At 39.6% G+C, this 27,736-nt stretch overlaps 1 protein-coding gene across 1 annotated transcript in view; it reads right to left on the bottom strand.

Annotated features, from left to right (window-relative positions):
* clasp1a (cytoplasmic linker associated protein 1a) overlaps positions 1–27,736 on the bottom strand; it is a 234,507-nt gene that overhangs the window by 34,254 nt on the left and 172,517 nt on the right. The window contains 9 exon segments of the mRNA XM_034187292.1: positions 10,056–10,199; positions 10,327–10,405; positions 10,628–10,791; positions 13,237–13,239; positions 14,203–14,266; positions 16,223–16,467; positions 18,758–18,781; positions 22,761–22,864; positions 23,675–23,737. Of these exon segments, the coding sequence (XP_034043183.1) occupies positions 10,056–10,199; positions 10,327–10,405; positions 10,628–10,791; positions 13,237–13,239; positions 14,203–14,266; positions 16,223–16,467; positions 18,758–18,781; positions 22,761–22,864; positions 23,675–23,737 (890 nt within the window).

The raw sequence follows: 27,736 nt of genomic DNA, 5'->3' as shown, positions 1-27,736 counted from the left end.
TGTTCCTCTGATGAATGCTTTCAGAGCTTCCCACACCGTGGATAATCTCTCTGTTGTCCCTAACCAAAGTTTTATGGCAAAGTGATCATCATGTATCAAATTTATGTTCATTCTCCATCATCCACCCTTTTAGCCAATGGCCACTGCCACTGGCTGCTGCCACTACTTAGCTGATATTTTCACTTTATAAAATGACAGACGTGATGTTAATTTAAATAACTTGTCCGGAATTAGTTTGCTTAAAATTTTAACCGTATGTCAAAACTGTATGCCTGTGAATGACTTGGGTGATAGCCGACAAGTCTATATGGTGTGAAGAGAAATTGTCTTTATTTTCCCCGCTTTTTTCCTTTTGCTTTTTGCCTCCTTTCGCTCTGGTCACCAGGTCTCTTTTGCTGAGAGAATGCTGATCTGCCACAGAAGCACTTTCTCAGTGTTGTGTCAGTAGCTTCTAGTATACTGAAGTCAATACTGAAAGTTATCGGTTTAGCTTTAATCTATAACTTCCGCTAATTTTTTTTAGGGGTTTATCGGTTCAGCTTTATAAAAGTTAACCTTCCAGTTAGCGGATTAAATGTTATCGAAACTAACTTTTTGGTTAGTTGTGTCCACCACTGCTCAGTGTGCTGTGTGCGCTCAGGCATGGCTGGCCAGTCCCCATCTGTACATACATATCAGTATTCCATGCAAGTGTGCCCCCCCACGCTCCGGCATGCCACATGTGTTGCGGAGGTGGGGGGTTGCGCGAAACACACGTACGCCACATGTTGTGGGGGAGGAGCAACACACGCACAATACACACGCACGGCACGTGTTGCGGGGGAAGCCGACACTCTAGCATGCCACATGTGTGTTGCTTTGCAACGCCACACTCGTGGGGGCACGGACAAATGTCACATACAGCTCGAACGTTTTTGTCTTCTCACTATTTTCATGCTAACAGCGCGAATGGCGACACATTTTCTAAGTGACCAGAGAGCAGTGTTGGATGTTCATGTGTGTCACCTGGAATTTGGCTGACATCTGCCGTGAGTGAGATCGAATTTGCTCACACAGGGCACTTTTGACCCTTCTGTCTTTAAGCCACTGGTGTGCGCGAATAGTTGTAGTGACAGGTATACAAAGCGTTAGAGGCAGCTCTGATTTTTCACGAATGGCATGCAATTCCTCCTTCGTACGCGAGTTGGCTTCAATCATGTTATGTGTGAACGGGCCCTTAAGATTGCAATACATTTTGCAAAACAAAACTGCTGACATAAATCAAATTTTATTGTGTAAACTCCAGTAACTTGATAAAATCTGCACACACTTTCTACCTTAATGAACACAATGTGTGCTTATAATTACTTCACAATAAGATATTTAATAGGTTATTTTCAACTGCACAAAGGATAAATTTAATCTATAATATAATCTTAAAACACTACTATTTATACCTTTAAAATACAATGCAAAAATATAATAAAATATAAAATACAAAAATACTGTAGCTTTCTGCCATACTTAGAAGGGTAACAAAAGGGCTACAATGTTTATTTGTAATGTTTATTTGTAATGTTTATTTTTATGATTATTGTATTGATTATGTTGCGATTAGTTGACTCGTCCTTTAGTTAACTTACCAATAAATAATAACCTTATCTTTAACCAATATTTTTTCAATCATATGTTAAAGCATTTTCTCACAAACCCCATAACCCTTGATTGGAGTAAGCGGGTGTAGAAAAGCGGGTTCAGTACATTTTCACATAAATATTTATTTTACAAATAAAAACTTCCACTATAAAAATTACAATATAAACTGACAAAAATTAAATGAAATGGCTGGATCACTAGATAAAACCATAGGATTTTTTTTTTTTTTTTTTTGTGGGTGAAAAAGAACAGAACCAAAAAATAAAAACATAAAAATCTGGCACTCCTCAGAAAGCCATTATTCCCAGCTTTAAGTGAGAAACACAGACACAGTTTATTCACATCAATAATTTTAAGTAATCAACATAATCAATGATGTTGATGTTTTGTTTCAGCCCATGATGAAGTATATTATTTTAAGCTTGAACTAAATAACTTCTGACACATAAGAAGGATGAGTTCTTTTATGTTGTTATAGAAACACAAAATGTTAATAACATGCCAGTAAGTGGACGTGAGGCTGTTAGTGTGAGTCAGACGGACAAACAAAAATAAAGTGCTGACACAGCAAACAAAAACAGCATTCCTCTTAATACATGGCATAGGCCTAAAAATCAGTTTGGACACAAAGCAACAACCATTTCCTGTAAACTGTAAAAAAAATACCAAGATGAAATAAAGTTTTTTTTTTTCTGGTTGCAAAATAGCATCAGTCTATATTTGGTGAGTGATCAATTTGCAAAACACAGACTGATAACTAAGTTGTTATAGCCAACAGCAAGCATGTAAATGTTAGAGGTGAGAAACAGGTGCCACACTCAGGCTTTCGCAGTACTGAGATAGTAGTTAGGCTCCGAGCTGATGGGGCATTGTGTGCTTGTAATTATGTGACTGACTGTTGAAGTGGGCTCTACCTGCTTACACCTTTCTTCCTGGTTGCCCTCAGCAGATAGTAAGGCTGCAGTACTGGACCTGCCAGCTAGCTCCTCGCTCACCCAGTTATGAAGGGTCTGGGGTACAGTAGCAAGGCAGAATGGCCATTACAGTATGACACAGGCAATTCCCCATCACAATACTATAGCAGTTTTTTTTAACAACCTGGCAAAAAATAATATAACCAGCACAATCTGCCAGAGTAAAGGACAAACTGACTCATGGCGACAAATTAAGATGAAAGGCAACTTTCAGCAGGGGTATAAACTCCTTGAACCTTGAAGACTCAAAGGCCTTTCACACCGCGAATGCTGTGCGATCATTCCGCTGCATCCACCTGTGTTTTTTTTTTTTTTTGCAAAAGTGGATGCAGCAACGTGTCTGGACACGCAGAGGAGGCGGAGATTTCTACGTTACTGTCTGGCTTTTCGAACGTCTGGTGAACAACACTGACAACAGCCATCATGGGTTTTCAACAGGATAAAGCAAAACAGTCAGTCTGCGAGTCATAACCACAAGATTAAGAACAAAAAGCAGGAGTGACGGACATCATTCTGCTGGGAGGAGCTTTTTTCAGCGACTGTTCGAAGTGAGGCCAGATGGAGAAGAAGGGGCCGGTCGGACCTGAAGCGGCCAGCCAGAGACTCACAGACCCGGTCAGAGAGAAAGACAACAGATGGTGTGATCTAGCAGACACACTCATTCGTATATTCTTCATTTTTGGATATATATATATATATATATATATATATACACACCCAGTTTGAGCAACAAAGTTTCTGCAATTTTGTCTAAGGTGCATGAGTAATCTGAAAATAAAACACGATGTTAGTGCACCACTGAACACTGAAGTCTGATCGGCTAATGTTAGCTTAGCCTTTAGCTGCAGAATCAATCACTCAGTTGAGCTGAGTGAATGTTTTGCATTTATAAATTGTTTGATATATTTTTATTTTTACCAAATGAATCCACATAATAGTTTTGTAATGGTTACTGCTGTGACTAAAAGAACGGTATCAACATTATATAACGTAGATTTTCTTATTTACATTTTTTAACTATCTAGTAATCAGACTTTAAAGAAAATAGCACAGCGCTGTTGCCTTATGTTTTAAGAAATATATGTCTTCACTTGTCCCACATCAGGAACATTCCAACATTTGCTGTGTAGACAACCTTGTAAACACAGATGCACTTCAAAACTTTGAGTGCTACAACTGAACACCAAAACCTGAAGTCCAGATGGAAGAAAAGAACATCTCTACTCTTCAAAATGTGAGGAAAATGTCTCCAAAAGTTACACCAAGAGGTTTAAGTTGTAGAGGAGACCTTCATCTGGTTAAACATCGTGACATTCAGCTCACATGTCGTCTCTGAAAACACAACACCTGCTGCTATAGTTCAAAATAAAGCAAAGGCTCTTTAAAGAGCAACTATTTTCTAATTTGAAAAAGGTGTTTCATTTTATATTTTAACATTAACTGAATGAATAATTAAACATGAAGTCAACGTTCAGTCAAAAAGACACTTGCGCAGGTAGAAGCTTCATCCTTCTTGTGCATAATTTCAAGCCATTCACAATCACTAGACTCGTCAAATTCATATTTTAGTATTTACTCTGCCCTGATTACAACATTAAAAGCAATCACATAGTCAATGAGGACATTATTAAATGTTGAAATGACTAAATTAAAAAATTATTTCATCATGACATTTATGTCACATTTAGAAATCCTAACTAACAAACACACTGCAGCCATTGTTAAATCATTTCTTGCTGTGTTTATAATATTTATATTTACTTACGCTGCTTTTTTCCTGGGTGAAATGCAGATATGAATGAATTAATGAATCTATCAGACATAAAAATGTACATATTACTTTTAATGCAATTTTATTTGTCTAAAAATAAATGTCCAAGGTTTATTATCATGTTAATCAAGAAATCATCTCATCTGAAACACCAGCAATCTTGCGGTTAAAAAAATCCATTTGTAAGGACTTTCTTAACAAAACTGCTGTGTATAAATCAGCAATTCTGATGCTCTTCTACACACATTTCTACACTCTTGTCTTCCGTGTTTTGGCCTGATGCCTCGTTTCTATTGGATGTGTGACGCTACGTCACAGTGCGCAGCGGTGAGAAATGGATTGAGTTGAACTTTGATTGCGGTGAGTTTGACATCAAGTGGCGGTGTGCACTGTCAGCAGAGCGTCGCATTAGCTTGATTTATGTACTGCAACATGGTGTTGGCGCAGTGCTTTTCATCGAAAATAATGAGTTTTAGAGAAATGCACGCTGTATTTGCGCGCTCGGTGTGAAAGGCCCTTTATTCTCTACATGCCTGGAGTTTAGACTACAGGGTCATTCCAAAACAAACAGCTGAGCACTGTGGCCTGTTTTGGAAAACATCCCAAAAAGTGTACTCGTATGTTAAATGTTTCAATGAGATATGAAGATTCTGAATTTGTGAGCTTAACTGGGCAAACAATGAACATTTCATGAGCATGCATCAAATAAAACTGTTTTGTCAGAAAAGCATAACGAGCTGAAGGCAAAATTCAGAAAGTCATATGGTGCATCCAGAAAGTATTCACAGCGTTTCACTTTTTCCACATTTTGTGTGACGGCCTTATTCCATAATGGAGTCAATTCATTTTTCCCCTCAAAATTCTACTCACAACACGCCATAATGACAATGTGAAAAAAACAAAAAAACAAAACAAAAAAAAACACCCAAAGAAGTCATACACATAAGTATTAATGCCCTTTGCACAATACTTTGTTGATGCACCTTTGGCAGCAATTAAGTCTTGTCAAGTCTTCTTGACTCTAATGCCACAAGCTTGAAGCACCTATCGTTGGGTAGTTTTGTCAATTCCTCTTTGCAGCACCTATCAAACTCCATCAGATTGGATGGAGAGCATTGGTGCACAGCCATTTTCAGATCTCTCCAGAGAGGTTCAATTGGATTCAGGTCTAGGATCTGACTCGGCCACTCAAGGATATTCACCGAGTTGTCCTGAAGCTGCTCCTTAGATATCTTGGCTGTGCGCTTAGAGTCATTGTCCTGCTGAAAAATGAACCGTTGCCCCAGTCTGAGGTCAAGAGCGCTGTGGAGCAGGTTTTCATCCAGAATGTCTCTGTACCGTACATTGCTGCATTCATCTTTCCCTCAATCCTGACTTGTCTCCCAGTCCCTCGTGCTGAAAACCTTCCACAGAGCATAATGCTGCCACCACCATGCTTCACTGTGGGGATGGTGCCTGGTTTCCTCCAATCATGATGCCTGGCATTCATGCCAAAGAATTCAATCCTTGTCTCATCAGACCAGAGAGTTTTGTTTCTTCTGGTCTGAGAGTCCTTCAGGTGGCTTTTGGCAAACTCCAGGTGGGCTACCATGTGCCTTTTACTAAGGAGTGGCTTCCATCTGGCCACTCTACCATACAGGCATGATTAGTGGATTGCTGCAGAGATGGTTGTCCTTCTGGAAGGTTCTCCTCTCTCCACAGAGGAATGCTGGAGCTCTGACAAAGTGACCATCAGGTTCTTGGTCACCTTCCCTGACTAAGGCCCTTTTCCCCTGATCGCTCAGTTTAGACGGGCAGCCAGCTCTAGGAAAAGTCCTGGTGGATATTTACAGATGATGGAGGCCACTGTGCTCATTGGAACCTTCAAAGCAGCAGAAATGTTTCTGTACCCTTCCCCAGATTTGTGGCTCAAGACAATTCTGTCTCGGAGGTCTACAGACTATTCCTTTTACTTCATCCTTGGTTTGTGCTCTGAGATGCACTGTCAACTGTGGGACCTTATATATAGATAGGTGTGTGCCTTTTCAAATCATGTCAAATCAACTGAATTTATGTATAGTGGATTCCAATTAAGCTGTAGAAACATCTCAAGGATGATCAGTGGAAACAGGATGCAACTGAGCTTCATGGCAAAGGCTGTGAATACTGATGTACATAGTAGAGAAGCTTGAATCTTCGACCGGACTGGGTTCAACAAGAGCAAGAATTTTAGCTGAGGAAGCTTTTGCGATTTGAAGCGAAACGTCCTCGCGTCAAGCAACCCAGTCCAGTCGAAGATTCAAGCTTCTCTACTATGGAAACCACCTGGACAACTGAGAGCCTACACAGAAACTGATGTACATGTGATTTCTTGTTTTGTTTTTTTTTCCCCAATTAGTTTGCGAAAAAAAAAATCTCACAAAACCTTTTTTCACATTGTCATTATGGGGTATTGTGTGTTTAATTTCAGGTAAAAAAAAAAAATAATAATAATAATTTCATCCATATTGGAATAAGGCTGTAACATAAAAAATATGCAAAAGCTGCACATTTTTTATGTTACAGCCTGTCAATACTTTCTGGATGCACTCTATCTTTGTTGTCAAAGGCTGACATCAAATGAAATGTGGAATACATGTCATCAGTCTGATATTCTTCAGGAAAAACTAGTAAATGTCCACATACATGGACATATTTTTGATGTGGGTGACCATGAAAGTGCCTTCAACATGAAACAAAATTTGAAGGGTCATATTTCTTAATGTAATGTGTAAAACTGGCTGGAAAAAAACACATCCATCCATTTTCTTCCGCTTTATCTGCAGTCGGGTCGCGGGGGCAGCAGCTCAAGCAAAGCCGGCCAGACCTCCCGATCCACACACACCTCCCCCAGCTCCTCCGGGGGAACCCCAAGGCGTTCCCAAGCCAGCCAAGAGATGTAGTCCCTCCAGCGTGTCCTGGGTCTTCCCCGGGGCCTCCTCCCAATGGGACGTGCCCGGAACACCTCTCCAGCGAGGCGTCCAGGGGGCATCCGGAAAAGATGCCCGAGCCACCTCAACTGACTCCTTTCGATGTGGAGGAGCAGAGGCTCGACTCCGAGCTCCTCCCGAGTGACCGAGCTCCTCACCCTATCTCTAAGGAAGCGCCCAGCCACCCTGCGGAGGAAACAGGGCAGTGGATCTCAAACCGGTCCCCCTGTACAAACCCTCTGAAGTTGAAACCCCTAAACATGCATTTTTCACTCCAAAATGCTGCCTGGCAACGTAGGACGTCTCTACCTGGAGGTTCGCTATGCTCAAGATTCCTGTCAAAATCGAGTGACCTCTTTCGTCTCATGAAGGTAGGGGGAGGTACTACTTTGCTTAATAAAACACTGCGGCGCATTACCCCCTTAGAAATGGTCCATTTCTGAACTAAAGAAATGGACCATTATGGACAAATACTCACATGATTCAAACCTCACAATATGTACAATGTTCCTGTAATATTATTTTTATGTGTGATAAAAGAAAATGCTATTAAAATAGCTTTCTTTATTGGTTTATAGTTTCTTTGTCATTGCCAGACAGCACTTTGGAGTGAAAATGCAAGTTTTGTGGGGTTTCAACTTCAGGGGGTATGTACAGGGGGAGTGAGAGTACATCGATTTACATTTTCTTGTTCATAATAACTGTCTCCACATTTTTAAGGGGGTAATACATCGTAACATATACACTCAACAAAAATATAAATGCAACACTTTTGGTTTTGCTCCCATTTTGTATGAGATGAACTCAAAGATCTAAAACTTTTTCCACATACACAATATCACCATTTCTCTCAAATATTGTTCACAAACCAGTCTAAATCTGTGATAGTGAGCACTTCTCCTTTGCTGAGATAATCCATCCCACCTCACAGGTGTGCCATATCAAGATGCTGATTAGACACCATGATTAGTGCACAGGTGTGCCTTAGACTGCCCACAATAAAAGGCCACTCTGAAAGGTGCATTTTTATCACACAGCACAATGCCACAGATGTCACAAGATTTGAGGGAGCGTGCAGTTGGCATGCTGACAGCAGGAATGTCAACCAGAGCTGTTGCTCGTGTACTGAATGTTCATGTCTCTACCATAAGCCGTCTCCAAAGTCGTTTCAGAGAATTTGGCAGTACATCCAACCAGCCTCACAACCGCAGACCACGTGTAACCACACCAGCCCAGGACCTCCACATCCAGCATGTTCACCTCCAAGATCGTCTGAGACCAGCCACTCGGACAGCTGCTGAAACAATCGGTTTGCATAACCAAAGAATTTTTGCACAAACTGTCAGAAACCGTCTCAGGGAAGCTCATCTGCATGCTCGTCGTCCTCATCGGGGTCTCGACCTGACTCCAGTTTGTCGTCGTAACCGACTTGAGTGGGCAAATGCTCACATTCGCTGGTGTTTGGCACGTTGGAGAGGTGTTCTCTTCACGGATGATGCGAAGGAGATGTGTTGCACTGCATGAGGCAAATGGTGGTCACACCACATACTGACTGGTATCCCCCCCCAATAAAACAAAACTGCATCTTTCAGAGTGGCCTTTTATTGTGGGCAGTCTAAGGCACACCTGTGCACTAATCATGGTGTCTAATCAGCATCTTGGTATGGCACACCTGTGAGGTGGGATGGATAATCTCAGCAAAGGAGAAGTGCTCACTATCACAGATTTCGACTGGTTTGTGAACAATATTTGAGGGAAATGGTGATATTGTGTATGTGGAAAAAGTTTTAGATCTTTGAGTTCATCTCATACAAAATGCGAGCAAAACCAAAAGTGTTGCGTTTATATTTTTGTTGAGTATAATTATGCAAAAATTATACCACCCCCTACTTCAGGACCGGTTTGAGAGCCACTGAGATAGAGGAGAATAATGTAACTAAAGCAAATCACTTGGTGCAGTAATTGAGAAAATGTCCTTCAAAACTAGGGGTGTATGACCAAATTTAATACCTCCACATTTCTTGTTGGTGCCCATCTGTTGATTTGGCAAGGAATGACCCTGCAGTATAAACTGAAAGTAAACAAGGACTGCATAGGGAATACCAGCAGTGGACAAATGACAGGGAGAACATATGATATGACTCAGACAAGGGGAAGTTAATAGGTTCGAAAACCAAGGTCATCCATAGCAAAGATGGTTTTCCTCTATTGGTAATTAAACACTACTGCTTCTAAATAAAAGCTGCAGCTGAAATATTCCAGATTAATTGAAATCAGGCTCTGGTGGTGGTGTATGAAAATGACTGTAAAACAGAGTCATTATCAAAGTACTGACCTATAAATATATATTACTTCATTTTATCTTTCACTCCACTCATGACTCCAGCCTTGAGATTTGCAAAGCACTTTCTCACCAAATATTAATATTATAATAACTTTGTATGGAATGACATCCCATGTATGTTATACATGTTCAATGTCCTGCTGGCAAGACAACAACTGTAACACTAACATAAAAGAAACCTCCTATGAAGGCCCAAAGTACATCCTCGCTTCAGAGTGTAAGAATCCTGTAGCAACACCTCGACTCTTTTTGCTTTTAGAACAAAACATTTTCACAATGGCAAACGAAGAGTTTTACCCTGTAATTTAATTAGACAGCAGATCAAATCAAGCAAAATTCCATGAGATGTTGCAGATAAGATCGAGTATGGAGAGTTGCTGTACCTTCCTCACATCAGAGCTTTTTGGCTCAGTGGTCCAGGTGATGATGCGAGATACGGCCAAACGCGTCTCGCTGGAATTGACAAAGTCTGTCGGGTCCATCTGCCGAGCCAGGCATTCGATGTACTTCAAAATTGCAACCTTCACCTGAAGACACAACAAATGTTTTATTTCACAACATACTTGCATTACTGTGAAACTGGCATGCTTACACACCCACATCTGTACATGTGATTATCAAAAAATGAAGTTGGTATTTATTATTTTACCGTACCTTGAGGTTAGGGGTCTGGGTCTGGTCCACAATGAATCTCATCAAGATATTAAACTGTTGATCAAAAGGGAAGGACTCCCTGGTAATAAACAACAAGTTATACACATATTGTTAGATGTCTGTATGCCATGTGATTACTAAACAAGCTGGAGGCTGAACCAGTCAGATCTGGTCACTGTCAGGTTCCAAACAAATGAGTTCAAGATTATGCAGAACATAAACAGATTCACTTAAAATTCATACAAAGTGGAGTAAAATGTTCTTCCATGAAGAGAAAATGCTGAACTCTTAATATTCACACCTTGTGACATCCAGGGCCTTCTGGACTTTGGCCTGCACCGAGCCGAGCAGGTCTGCCCCCATCTTCTTCAGCAGCTGTGTGAGCAGGACAAAAAGCCAGTCCTGCAGGTCCTCTCTGTGCACTGTGATGAAGTCCACGAGCGTCTCCAGAAACATGCTAAACACCTGAATCCATTCCAAACACATACGTTTCAAACACTTAGCGCACACACTGCTGACTGACTGACATGTTTAGATTTACTTTAATGTTTGCACAGTAAGAACAAACTCTTTAAAAACACACTTACTCTCTGTTGTTAAATCCACACCAAGGCAAGCCATGCAACAAGAGACACTCCATTAGTTCAAAATAAGTAACAGCAGAGATTTATACTGAACAAGTATTTAATTTTTTTCTGTAATATCTATAACATTCAAGAGGGTCGGCTGAAATGTTCTGCCTTTAATGTGACTATATCAATAACAAGAAAGATATCGTACAACAATAATCCGTTACTTATTGGCTGTCGCTACATAAAATGGTTTTTGCCTGAAATTTCAGGCATGTGCAGAATCGTCGTCGTCGATGCACTTGGACATGCATTTGAAATAAGAAAGTGTTACTGAATTCCTCGCAGCGGAGGGTTGTGCACCTGTGCGCGTTCATCGACACATGAGTGTTGTGTCCAGTGACGCCTGTGTGGATGTCAGTACATTCAGGAAGTGGACAAGGAGTTTGAAGGGTGAAAATCCAGCATCAAAGGATGTGACATTTTCCTTTTTCCCAAGCTGAAAGAACACCTGAAGAGACACTGTTACACTAATGACACAGAGGTACAAGCAGCTGTGTGTCGCTGGGGTCGAGAAAAGACATCTGATTTCTGCAAAAAAACCTGTCCAGTGTTGGTGAAAAGTGTGTGGAAAGGGAAGGTGACTACATGGAAAAGGAATGACAGCCTGATGGAGAACATTCCAAGTTTTAAGCAGATACACAGAAAATTTTGCAGAGTAAAATACACTCTGCTGGTCCCAGTCCAAATAGAGTTAAATACACTCTATCAAAGTGCAAAATCAGTTCTATCACAGTGTAAAATCAACTCTATTGTGCTGTGAATGACTCTTATTGGAGTAGAAAAACTTGATTTGACAGAGTGTATTTTACTCTTATTCAGACTGGGACCAAATGCTATCCTGGCAGAGTATATTATACTCTGTAAAATTTACTGTGTATGTGAGTCATGTGAGTATCTTGCTTGTTACTGAAATAAACACGTAGGAGGCAGAACTTTTCAACCAGTCCTCACATATTATGCGCTCACTGTATATTTGTGGATCATACATTCAGGAACAATGTAAATCTACACCTGCGTACCAGATATTGCACTGTAGGGTTGCACAATTAATTAAATTTCAACTGAAACATGATATGAGCTTGGTATCATAAAAGGCTGTGTTAAAAAAACAAACATACATACAAATGCTTATTGAGTGTTGTTAGAAGGAAAGGTGATGTAACACAGTGGTAAACATACCACTGTTCCAGCTTTTTTGAAATGTGTTGCAGGCATCGATTTCAAAATGAGCAAATATTTGCACAAAAACAATAAAGTTTATCAGTTTGAACATTAAATATCTTGTCTTTGTGATGTATTCAATTGAATATGGGTTGAAGAGGATTTGCAAATCATTGTATTCTGTTTATATTTACATTTTACACAATGTCCCAACTTCATTGGAATTGGGGTTGTATAGACATGATCACATGGGGACCGGCCGGCCACGTCTGAGCGCACACAGCAAGGTAAGGCGCCTCTCAGCTGATCGTCGCCCAGCCACACACTAACAGCTGGAAATGACGGCTCAGTGCACATCACGTGTTACATTAAAAACACAGAGACCACAGCCAGGACAGATATATAAATAATTACTACAAGAACTACATACACAATTACATAACAAATAACTAAAATAAATAATCACAGAGCAAAGAAAAGGAGAGTGACACTTTGTTCTGTGGGCTGAATGGACAGGTGGGCATGTCTGCACACAGCAGCTGCTTTTGAGATTTCTGGACCTGGACGTCACAGCTGGAGAACACGTACCATGTTTTGAAGGACATGACCTTACAAGTGTCCACTGTGACACGTGTGTGTGTGTGTGCCTGCTGTCCTCATGTGGAAATACATAAAAAATATATCGCCTTTGCCACGGGCTGCAACGGCTGCACAGCGCGCACCTCAACAGGCTGTGCTGGGTGACGTGACGTGCTTATTTGCTATGTAATTGTGTAAATAGTTATTGTAGTAATTATTAATATACCTGTCCTGGCTGTGGTCTCTGTGTTTTGCACTGAGCCGTCATTTCCAGCTGTCAGTGTGTGGCTGGGCAGTGATCAGCTGAGAGGCGACTTACAAAACACACACACACCACGTGTTGCTTGGCAATGCCACACTCATGGGGCACTTAGACAAATTTCACAGCCAGCTAGAAAGTGGTCGCCTGCTCATTATTTTCGTGCTGGCTGCGCGAATGGCCCCACATTCCCTAAGTGCTCTGTGAGTAGTATTGGATGTTCATGTGTGGCACCTGGAATTTGGCCGACACCTGCCGAGAGAGGAATTGAATGGGCACTCTCTGTCTGGTGTACGCGAATGGTTGTGGCAACAGGTGTACAAGGCTTTGGAGGCGGCTCCAATTTTTCACAAGCGGCATGCAATTCCTCCTTCGTATGTCATTTGGCCTCATTCTTGCTATGTGTCAAGGAGCCCATAACGTTTCATGTTAACCATCAAGACTGTGCTGAAGGAAATCCTGCGGCTATAAACACTTTAGGCGTGATACAGCTTATTTTAAACTTATTTAACATATGTAACCCCCAAATTATTAAAAGATATACTCCCATACAATAGCCATCTATTCTAAAATCTTTAAAACTCTTATTTGCAAAGTAAAAATTATTACATTATGCAGCAATATAATCAATTTATTTTATACCTTGAGCTGCTAAATACTCAATAAATGTAAAAACACACTCGTTAATGTTTTTGCTCATTAACTTTTGACAATGAGGGAAAGAGAATTACAAGACCACAATAACTGCAATTCACATCAAACTGTGCAGCCCTATTGCACAGTAGTACATGTGCATTAAATTTGCTCCTAAATATAAATATTCTCTAATTATGTGATATACAGTAAAACTAAACCAATAAGAGGTGAAGTAGGCTATTTCATATGCAGCTCATTTTAAGATATTGGCCTTTGAAGTTTTGAAGTTCTAAAAACACACACACACACACAAAAACAACCAATAAAAATTAACAGGAAGTGAGAAATTTTAGACAAAGAAAATGGAAAATATAAATCCTTTATCATTTTACAAATTGGTACAATTACAATACTATTGTCTCAAAAATGCTAACTTTGTGTGGTCTCCCATTTTACCTCTCACTGGCTCGGATAATTGGCCATACCAGCAATGATTTAGTTCATGGGATGAATAATACTAAATCAGTTATTTGGTGTTTTACATTGTAAATTTTGTACTTTGTACAGACCCGTTGGTCACTTTTATGTTGAAGCGCTCAACGTGTATACCTTGCTATGTGGATCTGCAAACATTCTTGTGAAGATCTCACAAAGTCTCTTCAGCTCCACTCGGCTACATTGAACAGAAAACACAAGAATCAAACACACAGATATATATTTTCAAGTGACAGGTTCAGTCACAGTAATCTTACTGAAAACCAGTCTCCTCCAGTTTTCTTTCACATTGTTTACAAAGGGCAGGTGGGTCTGTTGTAAAGGAGATGAAATACTTGTTGGACTATCAATATATATAGACCTGGGTTCGATTTGAGGTTTGTTGTTGAGCCCACCTTCTGACAAGTTGGGACATGCCCAGCTCTCCACAATTTCTCTTATACTCACTCGACTGGTAAGCCACTGAAAGCCGAGATAGGCATGTCCCAAACTTGTCCTCTGACACTCCAAAACGGAGGTGTTCTTTGTCTCGCTCCATCAGCGGCTCCGTCGTGACGCGCGAAGCCTCCGCGCAGCTTTCCATGACAAAATCCCTTGTTAAAAGTGAAATCTGCCGGAAAATGGCTGATGTCCGGCTCTTGTGATAACCAGAGAAATTGCACACGACGGTCCCGGATCGACACAGCCATCCGTTTAGAAATGAAATGGTGGTTTCTGCCCATCGATCGCAGCTCGGAGCGCGGTGCGCCGTGCGCCATTGTGGGCCGTCCTTAAAGCGGTAGTAACACTCCTTAATCTCTGTGACGCCCATAAAATTTTCACCGAAAGTCATGTGAATTTTCCGAATGGTTTCCAGCTGCCTGTCTTTAACAGTTTCTGAAAAAATTCTGATGGAACAAAGCCCAAATCATTCCGCCATTTCCTCGCAATGAAAAAACGACGAGAGGGGTGGACCAGTGCTCACTCAAAGCCTGCCCACAGGCGAATGACGCAACCGACAGGCGTGAAGAAACTCACGCATGCGTACGAAGGTTCAAGCTTGGCTGACGTAAAAACATATGAATCAAATCCATATATTTTTTGCATAAAATAAAAAGGTCGGATACTTTTCTCACAGACCTCGTATTTTTAACATATTTACAATTATAGTGTGTACTTATATTGAATTTACTAAATAAAAGCACGCATGCACTCACGCATGACACACTGAGCGGCACAGAGTTTTAAAGAAAAAAGTGTAAAAATGTCTTTGTAAAGCTCGTTGCAGGTGTGCAGTCATCACCGCACTTTGAGAGACGACAATTGTTTTTTTTTTTAAACTTGGAGCTGCTGCAGAAAACAGATGAAATCAAATGCTTAGTGGGCAGTTCAGTGACCCGCAATCTCCGCCTACCTATGGGCTGCTGCGATCGACCCACAATACAAAAATAATAGTAATGCACAGTAACTTGGAGAAGTAACTTTAGTCTGATTACTGACTAGCATTACTGGTGCTAGTCTAATCTGACCGCAATACAGTAACTAACTAAACTAAGCAACTAAGTAAACTGACTAAACCAATTAAACTTCAAAAACAATGAACCAATAACACTAACAACACTGTCAAACTAACATGAACCACAATAACAACATTTAAACCCTAAAACTCCAATCTCCCATGATGCATTGCAGCACAACATCCATTGTTTACTTGTTAGCAAAAATTGGTAATTTCTCCAAAAATATTTGACTTATCAACTTTCTGTTTTGCAGCGTTCATCCTTGACCCAAAATACAAAAGCATACCAAATGGAAAATGTCAGCTCTCCCCACCTTCTGCGTGATCGAAGCCATACACACGCATGCACGCACACACACAGAGGACACTTGGCCATTATACATAATACTGACTTTGTGTGTGAGGCCACTTGACTATTATAATATAGACTTTACAAATATTTTCCAGACTCAAAACATGGAAAAGCTACAGTCCCTGTTTAGCAGTAGACCAGATTAGGATTATGCATGCAGCAATTCCTAAACAGCATGTAAAAATAAATAAATAATAAAATAAATAAAAACAATATATATTTTTTTAAAGAGTTCAAAGGTCATATTTCTATTCTTGTAATGTTCAACTCCAACCTCACCCCACCTCAGTATTCTTTGGCTCTTGAGGAGGTTCTGCAGTCCCAGTAGGCCCTCCTTCCTCTCTGACCAGTTGGAGCTGGCACAGTGGTTCAGTACCTCCGCTACATCCTCTGTTTGGCGCAGGTAATGAGGGATACCTCCATTTCTTGAACCATATGAGCGCTCTGAGCAGGCGCTGGAAGCATCACTATTGGCATCGTCATCAGAGTACATCCCTGGTGACTCATACCGCCGCCTTAAAGGCTTCCTCTGTGCAGGAAAGAACATAAATGGAATGTTGGACTGAGGAACACTATGGTCATGTAAAGCATGCTCCATAGGAGATGCCATGTTCTACATTAGGGCCGTAACTTACATCCAAAGCCAAGCAGGGTCAGTGTCACGAGTGCAGTGCATCCGGAAAGTATTCACAGCGCTTCACTTTTTCCACATTTTATTACGGTGCAGCAGATAACAGGAAAAAAGAAATAGTTTGCACCACTCATCATGCTTAGTGATCATGTTAGAGGGTAACATATGTCACAGAATCAAATTGACGTTGACCTTGTTTGACCTTTACTTTGCAGACCAAGCATTCAACACAGTCAAAACTATTCCATTTATAAATGCTACTAGCTCAACCAATAATTTGCACCACGTTTTACCAAAATTGGGGCAACTTTAACTTTTGACCCCGTACAAACTGAAATTACCCTTGGTCTCATCTCATCTTCAACTACTTTTCTAGGATCGGGTTGTGGGGTCAACAACTCCAGCAGGGGACCCCAAATTCCCATTTTCCCAGGACACATTAACCACCTATGACTGGGGGATACCAAGCTGTTTGCAGGCCAGTGTGGAGATATAATCTCTCCACCTAGTCTTGGGTCTTCCACCTGGGTTTCATCCCAGATGGACATGTCCAGAACACCTCCCTAGGGAGGCGCCCAGGAGGCATCCTTATCAGATGCCCGAACCACATCAGCTGGCTCTTTTCAATGCGAAGGAGTAGTGGCTCTACTGTGAGCTCCTCGCGGATGACCGAGCTTCTCACCTTATGTCGAAGGGCCCTTGACCCTAGTCACCAGTCTTAATGTTTTTAACCACATAACTCAAAAACATTCAGTTATAGATCATTCAAACTACCTTTTTGGAACATTTATGTTCAGACAAATAATGTGGTATAGCTTTCAATATGATTGGAGTATTTTAAAATTTTGACCCCTGTATAATTCTTCAATTGACCCCTACCTGGCCGCCTATTGAAAATTCAAGTGGCCAGTGGGTTTTTTCAAAATAATAATAATAATAATAATTATTATTATAATAATTATAATAATAACAAATAATTAATTAATTATTATTACTATTCATATTGTCATTATGGGTGTTGTGGGTATAATTTCGAGAGAAAAAATTAATTTACTTCATTCATTTCTGTAACATAACAAAATGTGGAAAAAGTGAAGCGCTGTGAATACTCTCCGGATGCATTGTAGATTCCACCTGACAACAGTTGTCATTTTATGCTCTGCCCCCATGTCCTTGGTGTAAAAATGAGGTGTGGGTAGGTGTAGAGCTCATGCACCATCACCCATTTCCTGGTCTAAAGTTCAGTACTGTCTAGTGATATAAACAGAGCAAAACACTCACACGGGGCTTACATAAATAGGTTCACAATGTATGTACACTTTGTTTGCCTGCACTTGAAATGGTGCAAAATTAATTTGAAACTATATTATGGCTACATAAAGAAAAGAGCTTGTACAATGATCGTGGCAGCTGTCCTCTGTGTGCTCTGACAGACTGACACTAATCCATTATCATGTCAGAAATACTTTCTCTTGCAGCGGCTGTCCCAGTACCACAGCACTGTGCACCTACTGCAGATACCACTCTGATTGGCTGATATTATGGTTATAGACTATAATGCAACCAAACCTAATGAACATGAGAAATCCAAATCCTTTGTCACTAGCCTCTGACTTTACTCTGCAATTTCCCGCTGCTTAACTTGCAAAGTGTGCTCCTATACACTCTGTGCAGCTCGTTTTTGTATGTTGCAAAAATTGGGTCCTAAGACTCTTTCAGATGTTGCATCTTTTGTATTGCATACGTACTTTCGTTGTATACTGTACAATTTACAGGGTATACACTTAAGAGGATATCAAAGCCAGCCAAGCAATACAACATATAAGCAAAGGTTTTGACTATGAACACAATACAATGGAAGGAAAGTAAAACAGAACATGTTTATTCTCATTACAAGCTTTTACTTAAAAAAAAATCTAAGTAATGTAGCACACAACATAATAATGTCACTATGAGGAAAAAAAGGATCACTACTGGGGTGCTGTAGCTAACATAATGGGGCGTGATGGTCAAAAACATTCACAGTAGAGCTGAAAAAAATAAAATGAAAAGCGGGTGAGGCAGGAGGGTGCCGTGAGTACTTGCAATCTGCCAGTCAGTACAATGAGCCAAGCTGTATTAATGGTGCCCGGTTCTGGTTAAAGCATGAAGCACAAATCTAAAAGGAGCATGTGAAATAAACAACTACCTTATTCCTGGAGTCTCCTAACAGCTGAAATGGTAACAAAAACCAAGAAAGGAAAAGGAAAGAGGGAAGGTTTAAAGCAGGGAACAAGAACAACTGCAGTTGTTCTGGTACACAAAACATCATAAATACCCTGAATAAGGCGAGCATACCTTTACTGCTTTACTGATCCAATGGGAACACAAAAATCTCAAAGACACTCATGTAATTTTCCATACAATCTTCAATATTCATATTCAAACATAAACATTAACAAGAAATGGAGGTTTAACAATCTATTCCAACCATTTATGGTCCTGTAAAAAAAAAAAAAAAAAAAAAAAAAAAAAAAATATATATATATATATATATATATATATATATATATATATATATATATATATATATATATATATATATATATATATAAACATATTAGGGGTGTCACAATACATGTATTTGGAACACTTGCAATGGTTTGAGTCACAGAACTGTACGCAGAATAGACACTACGACTCGGCACAGTGTGATTATGGAGAAATGCGTGTTTCTGTAAGTCACTGACATTTTGTCTCATGTCCATAGACTGTGTGTTACTCTAGTTCCATGCTCATTGCAAGAGGTGTGGCCACACCCGAGTCTGCCATCTGTGTGTTTAAGGCGAAGAGGAAACAGCAAACCAAGCAGTTAAAGTGAGTGAACGGATTATTTCAAAGGGAAACTTTGGGACAATAAATGGAATTGGTTAATTTACCCTTTTCTTCCAAAACATGAACATAAAAGTGAAAGTGTACTGATACGCATTCGTGTTGAATCGCCGTCCCAGGATGAGATTAGTGAGCATTCGATTTTACACAGAAAACGCCACCAACTTATAAATTGATGTTTTATATGAATTAGTATGAAATTTCACAGATGAGTTGGGCACCAAATGATTTCACCTTATGATTTTATCTGATAATACCTCACCTGTACAGAGTGAGGTATTATGAGATGTCGTCATTTGCGCAAAAGTAAATCAAACTTAAAATGGACAAAATATTGAAGGGAGTCTGGTTCCACATGTCGCGCCACATCAACAGACAAATAACAAAACACTTAACACTGCACAGTAAATTCATCCCAAGGAGAATGACAAGAGATGTAATCAATTCATAAACATTAGAAGAAAAAAGAAAGCTTACATTTACATTTTGTCTCACAGTGCTTAAGTGGCTGATGGCAGCTCTGTGCAGCTCATATTAAAGCTCCTGTATCGAACTCATACTAAATCATAACATCGAAACATGAAAAAGAACTGAACAGTGACTTTTCTGTACCGTGACACCCCAGTATAAGTTATATAATACATATACACACACACACACACACTACATACATTGGATAAAATAAGTGTTTAACAGCTCATTTTTTTTCCTCAGTGAATATATTTTGAAAGGTGCTGTTAACATGACATTTTCACCAGATGTCAGTAACAACCCAAGTAATACACACATATAAATGTGGGGCCATAATCCGGACGTGGAAATAACATTATTTCATCATAAACTGGCCACAACCAGATGCTCCTCACAAGATTTCTGACAGAGGAGTGAAAAAAAATTATCAGAAGAGTTGTCCAAGATCACTTGTGAAGAACAACTGAACAATGGTTTCAAAGAAAATAAGTAATGCACATGACCACCATGACCAGTATACATGCTCACCACGCGAGACTCCATTGCTGAAGAAAAAGCACAGTGAAGCTCGTTCAAAGTTTGCTGCAGAACATTTACACAAGCCTAAGAAATACTGGGAGAATATAGTCTGGTCAGTTGAGACCAAAATTGAAATCTTTGGAGGTCACAATACACATTTTAGAATTCATCATAGTACAGAAACAGCATTACTGAAGGTTACAAATGATCTTCTTATGGCCTCGGACAGTGGACTCATCTCTGTGCTTGTTCTGTTAGACCTCAGTGCTGCTTTTGATACTGTTGACCATAAAATTTTATTACAGAGATTAGAGCATGCCATAGGTATTAAAGGCACTGCGGTGGTTTGAATCATATTTGTCTAATAGATTACAATTTGTTCATGTAAATGGGGAATTTTCTTCACAGACTAAAGTTAATTATGGAGTTCCACAAGGTTCTGTGCTAGGACCAATTTTATTCACTTTATACATGCTTCCCTTAGGCAGTATTATTAGACGGTATTGCTTAAATTTTCATTGTTACGCAGATGATACCCAGCTTTATCTATCCATGAAGCCAGAGGACACACACCAATTAGCTAAACTGCAGGATTGTCTTACAGACATAAAGACATGGATGACCTCTAATTTCCTGCTTTTAAACTCAGATAAAACTGAAGTTATTGTACTTGGCCCCACAACTCTTAGAAACATGGTGTCTAACCAGATCCTTACTCTGGATGGCATTACCCTGACCTCTAGTAATACTGTGAGAAATCTTGGAGTCATTTTTGATCAGGATATGTCATTCAAAGCGCATATTAAACAAATATGTAGGACTGCTTTTTTGCATTTACGCAATATCTCTAAAATCAGAAAGGTCTTGTCTCAGAGTGATGCTGAAAAACTAATTCATGCATTTATTTCCTCTAGGCTGGACTATTGTAATTCATTATTATCAGGTTGTCCTAAAAGTTCCCTAAAAAGCCTTCAGTTAATTCAAAATGCTGCAGCTAGAGTACTGACGGGGACTAGAAGGAGAGAGCATATCTCACCCATATTGGCCTCTCTTCATTGGCTTCCTGTTAATTCTAGAATAGAATTTAAAATTCTTCTTCTTACTTTTAAGGTTTTGAATAATCAGGTCCCATCTTATCTTAGGGACCTCGTAGTACCATATCACCCCAATAGAGCGCTTCGCTCTCAGACTGCAGGCTTACTTGTAGTTCCTAGGGTTTGTAAGAGTAGAATGGGAGGCAGAGCCTTCAGCTTTCAGGCTCCTCTCCTGTGGAACCAGCTCCCAATTCAGATCAGGGAGACAGACACCCTCTCTACTTTTAAGATTAGGCTTAAAACTTTCCTTTTTGCTAAAGCTTATAGTTAGGGCTGGATCAGGTGACCCTGAACCATCCCTTAGTTATGCTGCTATAGACGTAGACTGCTGGGGGGTTCCCATGATGCACTGTTTCTTTCTCTTTTTGCTCTGTATGCACCACTCTGCATTTAATCATTAGTGATCGATCTCTGCTCCCCTCCACAGCATGTCTTTTTCCTGGTTCTCTCCCTCAGCCCCAACCAGTCCCAGCAGAAGACTGCCCCTCCCTGAGCCTGGTTCTGCTGGAGGTTTCTTCCTGTTAAAAGGGAGTTTTTCCTTCCCACTGTAGCCAAGTGCTTGCTCACAGGGGGTCGTTTTGACCGTTGGGGTTTTACATAATTATTGTATGGCCTTGCCTTACAATATAAAGCACCTTGGGGCAACTGTTTGTTGTGATTTGGCGCTATATAAAAAAATTGATTGATTGATTGATTGATTGATTGATTGAATGTGTCATTCCATTATATTACACATAACTTCATTTCTGTACTTATTTGTTTTGGTTTCTTTGAATATGTGGATTACTTGGGTTGTTACATATTATAGATGTGGTGAAAATTTCATGTTAGGAGGACCTTTAGAAACAAATTTACTGCAAAAAAAGGTGATGTGTTCAATACTTATTTTATCCACTGTGACTGACACACACACACACACACACACACACACACACACACACACACACACACACACACGATTTATACTGCCTTCCCTTTAAAATCAAACTCTACAAGAACACAGTACATCTTACTCAGTTTCAGTCAGAACCTAAATTCTGGAAACTATTCACTGAAAATCATGCCTGAGTGTCAGGACAGGGATAGAACAATAGGTGTTGCAATGTAACCATGAACTTGATTACATGGCTTTTGGTTCATCTGTATTGCCTCATCTTAACGAGAGGATATAATCTCATTAACAGCGCTGTTCTCAACATGGGACGTTCCTGACAGTAGAATGCCATGGCAACTCACCAGAGCATCAGCAACTGCTGCCTCCACCTCAGTGCCGGTGTTAAGAACCCTCATGGCATTGACTGATGCTGAAATTCTTGCATGATGGATCAACCCATACCGATCTAAAAAATTAAAAAAAAGACAGAATCAGGAAGTGAAATAACAGGGCTCTTTGAAATTTACCTGACCAAACAAAAGGATAACATTCTTATTACAGCACAAGCACACACAGGAAATAGTACTTTAAAATAATTTCTTGTGGAGACATTTGAACACAAAGCAACATACTGTAAATAAACAGCTGATAAGTGAACCCAACCACTAAGAGAAAAATAACTAACCCTTTGGGTAAAACCACAACCCTCCAGGGTAGTAAATCATTTAACCCAGGAAAAACTGAAAGACACCAGGCACCATCAACGCACCAAAGAGGAAAAGCCACAAATATGAGGGAATAAGGTTTAAAACAAGGGAGGAAAAAAAAAAAATCACATTTCAAAGATCACAAAGCCAAAAAATGTAAAATAATGTGACAGTCAACTCTTGCAACAAAACAAAACACAAACAACTTTTAAAATGTGAATCTACAGCAACCACCTGTGATTTAAGAAAAAGAAGCAAAAACAGGGTAAAAAAAAAAAGCTGATAAAGTTAGTTTGAGGTAGCAGATCATTTCACAGATTACAATTCCATATAGCTATCTATAGATGTTTCCCTTCACATGCTAAAGAGGTCTTATCTATCCTTAGCGTGGTCCTCTTTGCTAAAGTTCCAGGTAAAACTGGCATGAGAAAACATCATGGAAAGATGGATGTTCCCCAAAGTCACATAACTGAACACAACCACAGAGGCATGCGGGCAGGCATGAAAGCTTCTACAATGGAGAATTTGGGGGGACTGGGACGTTGAGACGGTCTGGGCATGCAGGTCACCTGACTGGCCGTGGGGGTCGGCTGTTGAGAGAGCACTGGTGGAACGGGAGTGACGTCGGGAGGCTGCAGGGGACAGGCCATTTATCACCCTCGTGTGAGTCACAAATGACACACACACATATTATGCATATATACACTGATGACACAATACTGTATGTATAGTAACATATGCAAATAACACATTATGACAACAAAAATGATAATAAGTAATAAATATATATACTATTGCAGCAGACATTTTGTTTCCTGAATTGATGGTTATGATTCTCCAGTTTTTGATCTGATATAATTAATTTTTTTTCATGTTTTGAAAACCTGTGCAGACGGAAACACTGTGATCTTTGAGGTGGTGCCATTTGTCATGAGTGCCACGCTCACCACAGAATCGAATTGGGTTTTATTCCAGTTCAACAGCTGCATGCTTCTAAGGCTGCAATTATCAGCTGCTTAAGTGGCACAACTAGACTGTCCCAGTTCCTTGTAAAGCAGCCAACGTATGCAACTTTCTTTCCTCTGAAAATGACGGATACAACAGGTGTATCCTTCGCGGCTCAAACATTGGATTATTTTTTTCCAAGAAAACACAGTTGATAAATTTTTAATATGAAGCAATGCTAAAATACCCTTAGCTGTATGAGCATGTACGTTGCTCATACAGAATCTGTACGGCAGCTGCAGGAGGGTGTGCGTGTGTGCATACACAAGCTTTTGAAAAGACCGGAAGCTACCTTTGATAGCGTGTGATGCGTGTGCACACTGACGTCCACGAGATGTCTTGTAAATCACTCCAGAGGTGTTACCAGGTTACAAAAACAGCATTTTCAGTTTTAGAAGTGTTCATTTCTCGCTAGGTTTTACATAATATATGACAAACATGTTATAGTTACACAGAAAGCAGCGGTTTCGGAGCAGATTCCGCCATGTTGGATTAGCAGCCAGAGAGAGACCAGCCAGTGAAGTCACGGTGCCTCTCTACTCTGATTAGCTGTCAGCCCCTCAGATTTGCATGACAGATTTATTTAAAAATATGATTTAATATGATATATATATATATATATATATATATATATATGATTTATTTAAAAAATGATTTAAAAATAACAGATTAGCATGATTCATACCATAAAAACAGGAAACAGAATATGATGTTTTGACCTTTTAAAATAGGTCAAGGTTAGCCATCTTTGAACCTGTACAAGGTCTGTGTCACAGGAATGTTCCCTGTGAATTTGAAGACTCTGGCAGTAATAGGAATGGACTTATGCTGAGCACAGACAGATGGACGGATGGACGGATGGACGCAGAACCTTTGCAATACCCAATGGCTATATTTAGATGGTCTCAGGTAAAAAGGACAAAAATCACACTTTTAGGCTCCATATGTAAAATTGTAAATAAGTAATATTTATAAGTAAAGCATAAATAAGTATTGAAAAATAATTACTGTATTTTCCGGTGTATAATACATATTTTACCTGTTATAAAATGTCGCTTGACCGAAAAAAAAACCCCATATATAATTTGCACCAGAGTATAAGTAGCACTGGAGTACAAGTCACACCTTTTTGTCTGTATTGTGAGTTCTTTAATTTGGGATTTTAGTGTATTGTTGCCGTGTAGTTTGTACTACGGGCATTTATTCTTTTATTATTAGAATTTATTTTATTTAGTGATTTGATTCCTGTGAAACTCAGAAACAGTCATTATTATTACTATTATTATACCAAATGTGTGACTTTTCTGTATGTAAGTCACACCAGAGCATAATCTGCAGGTCCTCCCAAACTAGCAAAAAAAAAAAAGTGACTTATACGCCAGAAAATACAGTATCCTATGGAATATGCTTACTATGCTAACTTGTCGCATGCAGCTGTCAAGGTTGCCAGGCAACAGGCAGTAGGGGTGGGAAATATTAGTGACACAATAGCAAAATGCTCTGTAGGTCTAGAGAGTCTCATTTCACAGTTTGTTCCAGTGTCCTCTGTGTTTGAAGGTCTGAAGCCAGAAGACTTTCATTGAACAGCCCTCAGAATGGTGGAAACCCTGGATTGGGACACAGCCTTCGTGTGCACAGAACAGAATTACGTTTTAGAACTGGTGATCTGGTTTGACAAACAGGAACTGCTGCATTCACATCAAAATGCTTTTCAACTGATATACATCCAGAAATACACAAATAGACAGCAGTGGCTTTAGCGTTCACTGTGCGGAGCAATGGTTTGATATGTGAAAGCTTCACCTGTTAATAACTGACGTAATAGATTTATTTAAATTTTAATACTGATTACATATCTATCATGGGTTCATCTACTCTTTAATATGAGCCCAAATTAGTTTGGTGCTCCCAAAACAGTCACTTTTACTCACACTGCATTTCTAATCTTTGTCCACCAGACCACAATAAGGCACATTGTCATATACCTATAAACAATACGCCAATATGATTGGATGAAACACTAAAGAATAAATAGCAATACACCCTTTTCACGGACGGGTAATATTTTTCATACCACCCAAGTAATCAGCCAATCTGGACAGTGCAGCGGCACCACGACGAAGAGGCGCGGTCAGAGGAACTGTGAAATACTGGTGACTCACTATTAACAATTTCTTACGTGTCCAACCTTGTAGGTTGACCGTTAAAATTAAATTCGTTAGTTCTAAAAGCCACCATAATTATTTATAGGAAAACGTTCTATTTTTTCTACTAAGGTTTGAACTTTGAGTGTTTACACAGGAGAGCAAAGTGAGAAAATGTTAATGCCTGTTTGAGAAACGTGTATAAAGTGTGTAGTGAGGGGTTTTACAGCCTTAAAACATCTATAATAATTGTAAAAAATAACGTTGACTACTTCGCGGATTTCGCCTATCACGGGTTATTTTTAGAACATAACTCCCTTTCGCGGCCTCGCAGTTTCACAGATTTTTTTTACTGCAATTTTCAATTTTGCATGCTTCTTCTTCTTTTTTTTTTTTTTTTACAGTGCACTGTGTTCTGCGTCCTTATCAGGTGGGCCGGTCGGCATCACCGCGATTGCTCTCACTGCCTCCGATGCGCTTATTGAGTCTGCGGGCTCGGTAAGCGCCGCAGCGGGCCACTCACACTGCCCCCGTTTGCTGTGCCGAGCTGCATCCAACTCCAGCAACAGGTCCAGAGACCCTTCGGCCTTTGGGTGTATGGTTTTCTGAAGGGTGTATAAAGCCATATTAATTGCTGAACAACTTGATAACTGATAATACATGATGTAACATGTAGTATATATGTCTTTTAATGGAAGCAAACTTCTAAAACAAAACAAAAAAGTATAATTCAGCAGCAGGCCAACATCCATCCGTTCATGTCTTCAGTTTAAGGCTGATGATGAGTAACCAAAATCAACATTAGCCGTTTGTCAGTTCCAGCTATTAACATGACAAAAGTCAATGGAGTATGAGGGATAGGTTTTTTCTCCATCCTTAAAAAAAAAAAAAAAAAAAAAGTAACTCCAACGCATGGTTTGTTAATCTACATGCTGCTTAAAAAAGCACATTCATCTCCTTGGAAATTTTAATGTTACACTGTTTTATATTGTTTTTTAGTCATGTTGACATCTTTGAGAACATTTTTTGACTTTTCTTTGCAAAACTGCTCAAGCTCTGTCAGGCTACATAGACGTAAAGGGTGAACAGCCTTGTACCTGAGCTTTGATTCATCTCTATTTCAATAATTATGTTACCTCTGTACCCAATAAATAACAACAAACTTTAAATAAATTGGCTTGTACCACTGATTTAGTTGTGACATTGAAGAAAACAAATATTCACCATCACCTATTTCGCTTAATATTTGCAAATAATTACATCACATTAGATACATCTGGAAAATATTCACAGCGCTTCACTTTTTCCACTTTTTTTATGTTCCAGCTTTATTAAAAAATGGATGAAATTAATTTTTTCCTCAAACATCTCCACACAATAATCCAATGTGAAAAAGGTTTTTATGATATTTTTGCTAATTTATTAAAAAATAAAAAACTAAGAAATAACTAAGAAGCAATGTACAGAGACATCCTGGATGAA

Source organism: Thalassophryne amazonica, chromosome 14 (genome assembly GCF_902500255.1).
Source record: "Thalassophryne amazonica chromosome 14, fThaAma1.1, whole genome shotgun sequence".
Taxonomy (NCBI): Eukaryota; Metazoa; Chordata; class Actinopteri; order Batrachoidiformes; family Batrachoididae; genus Thalassophryne; species Thalassophryne amazonica.
Note: the sequence above shows the minus strand (reverse complement) of the source record. Positions and strands in the feature narration are given on the sequence as shown.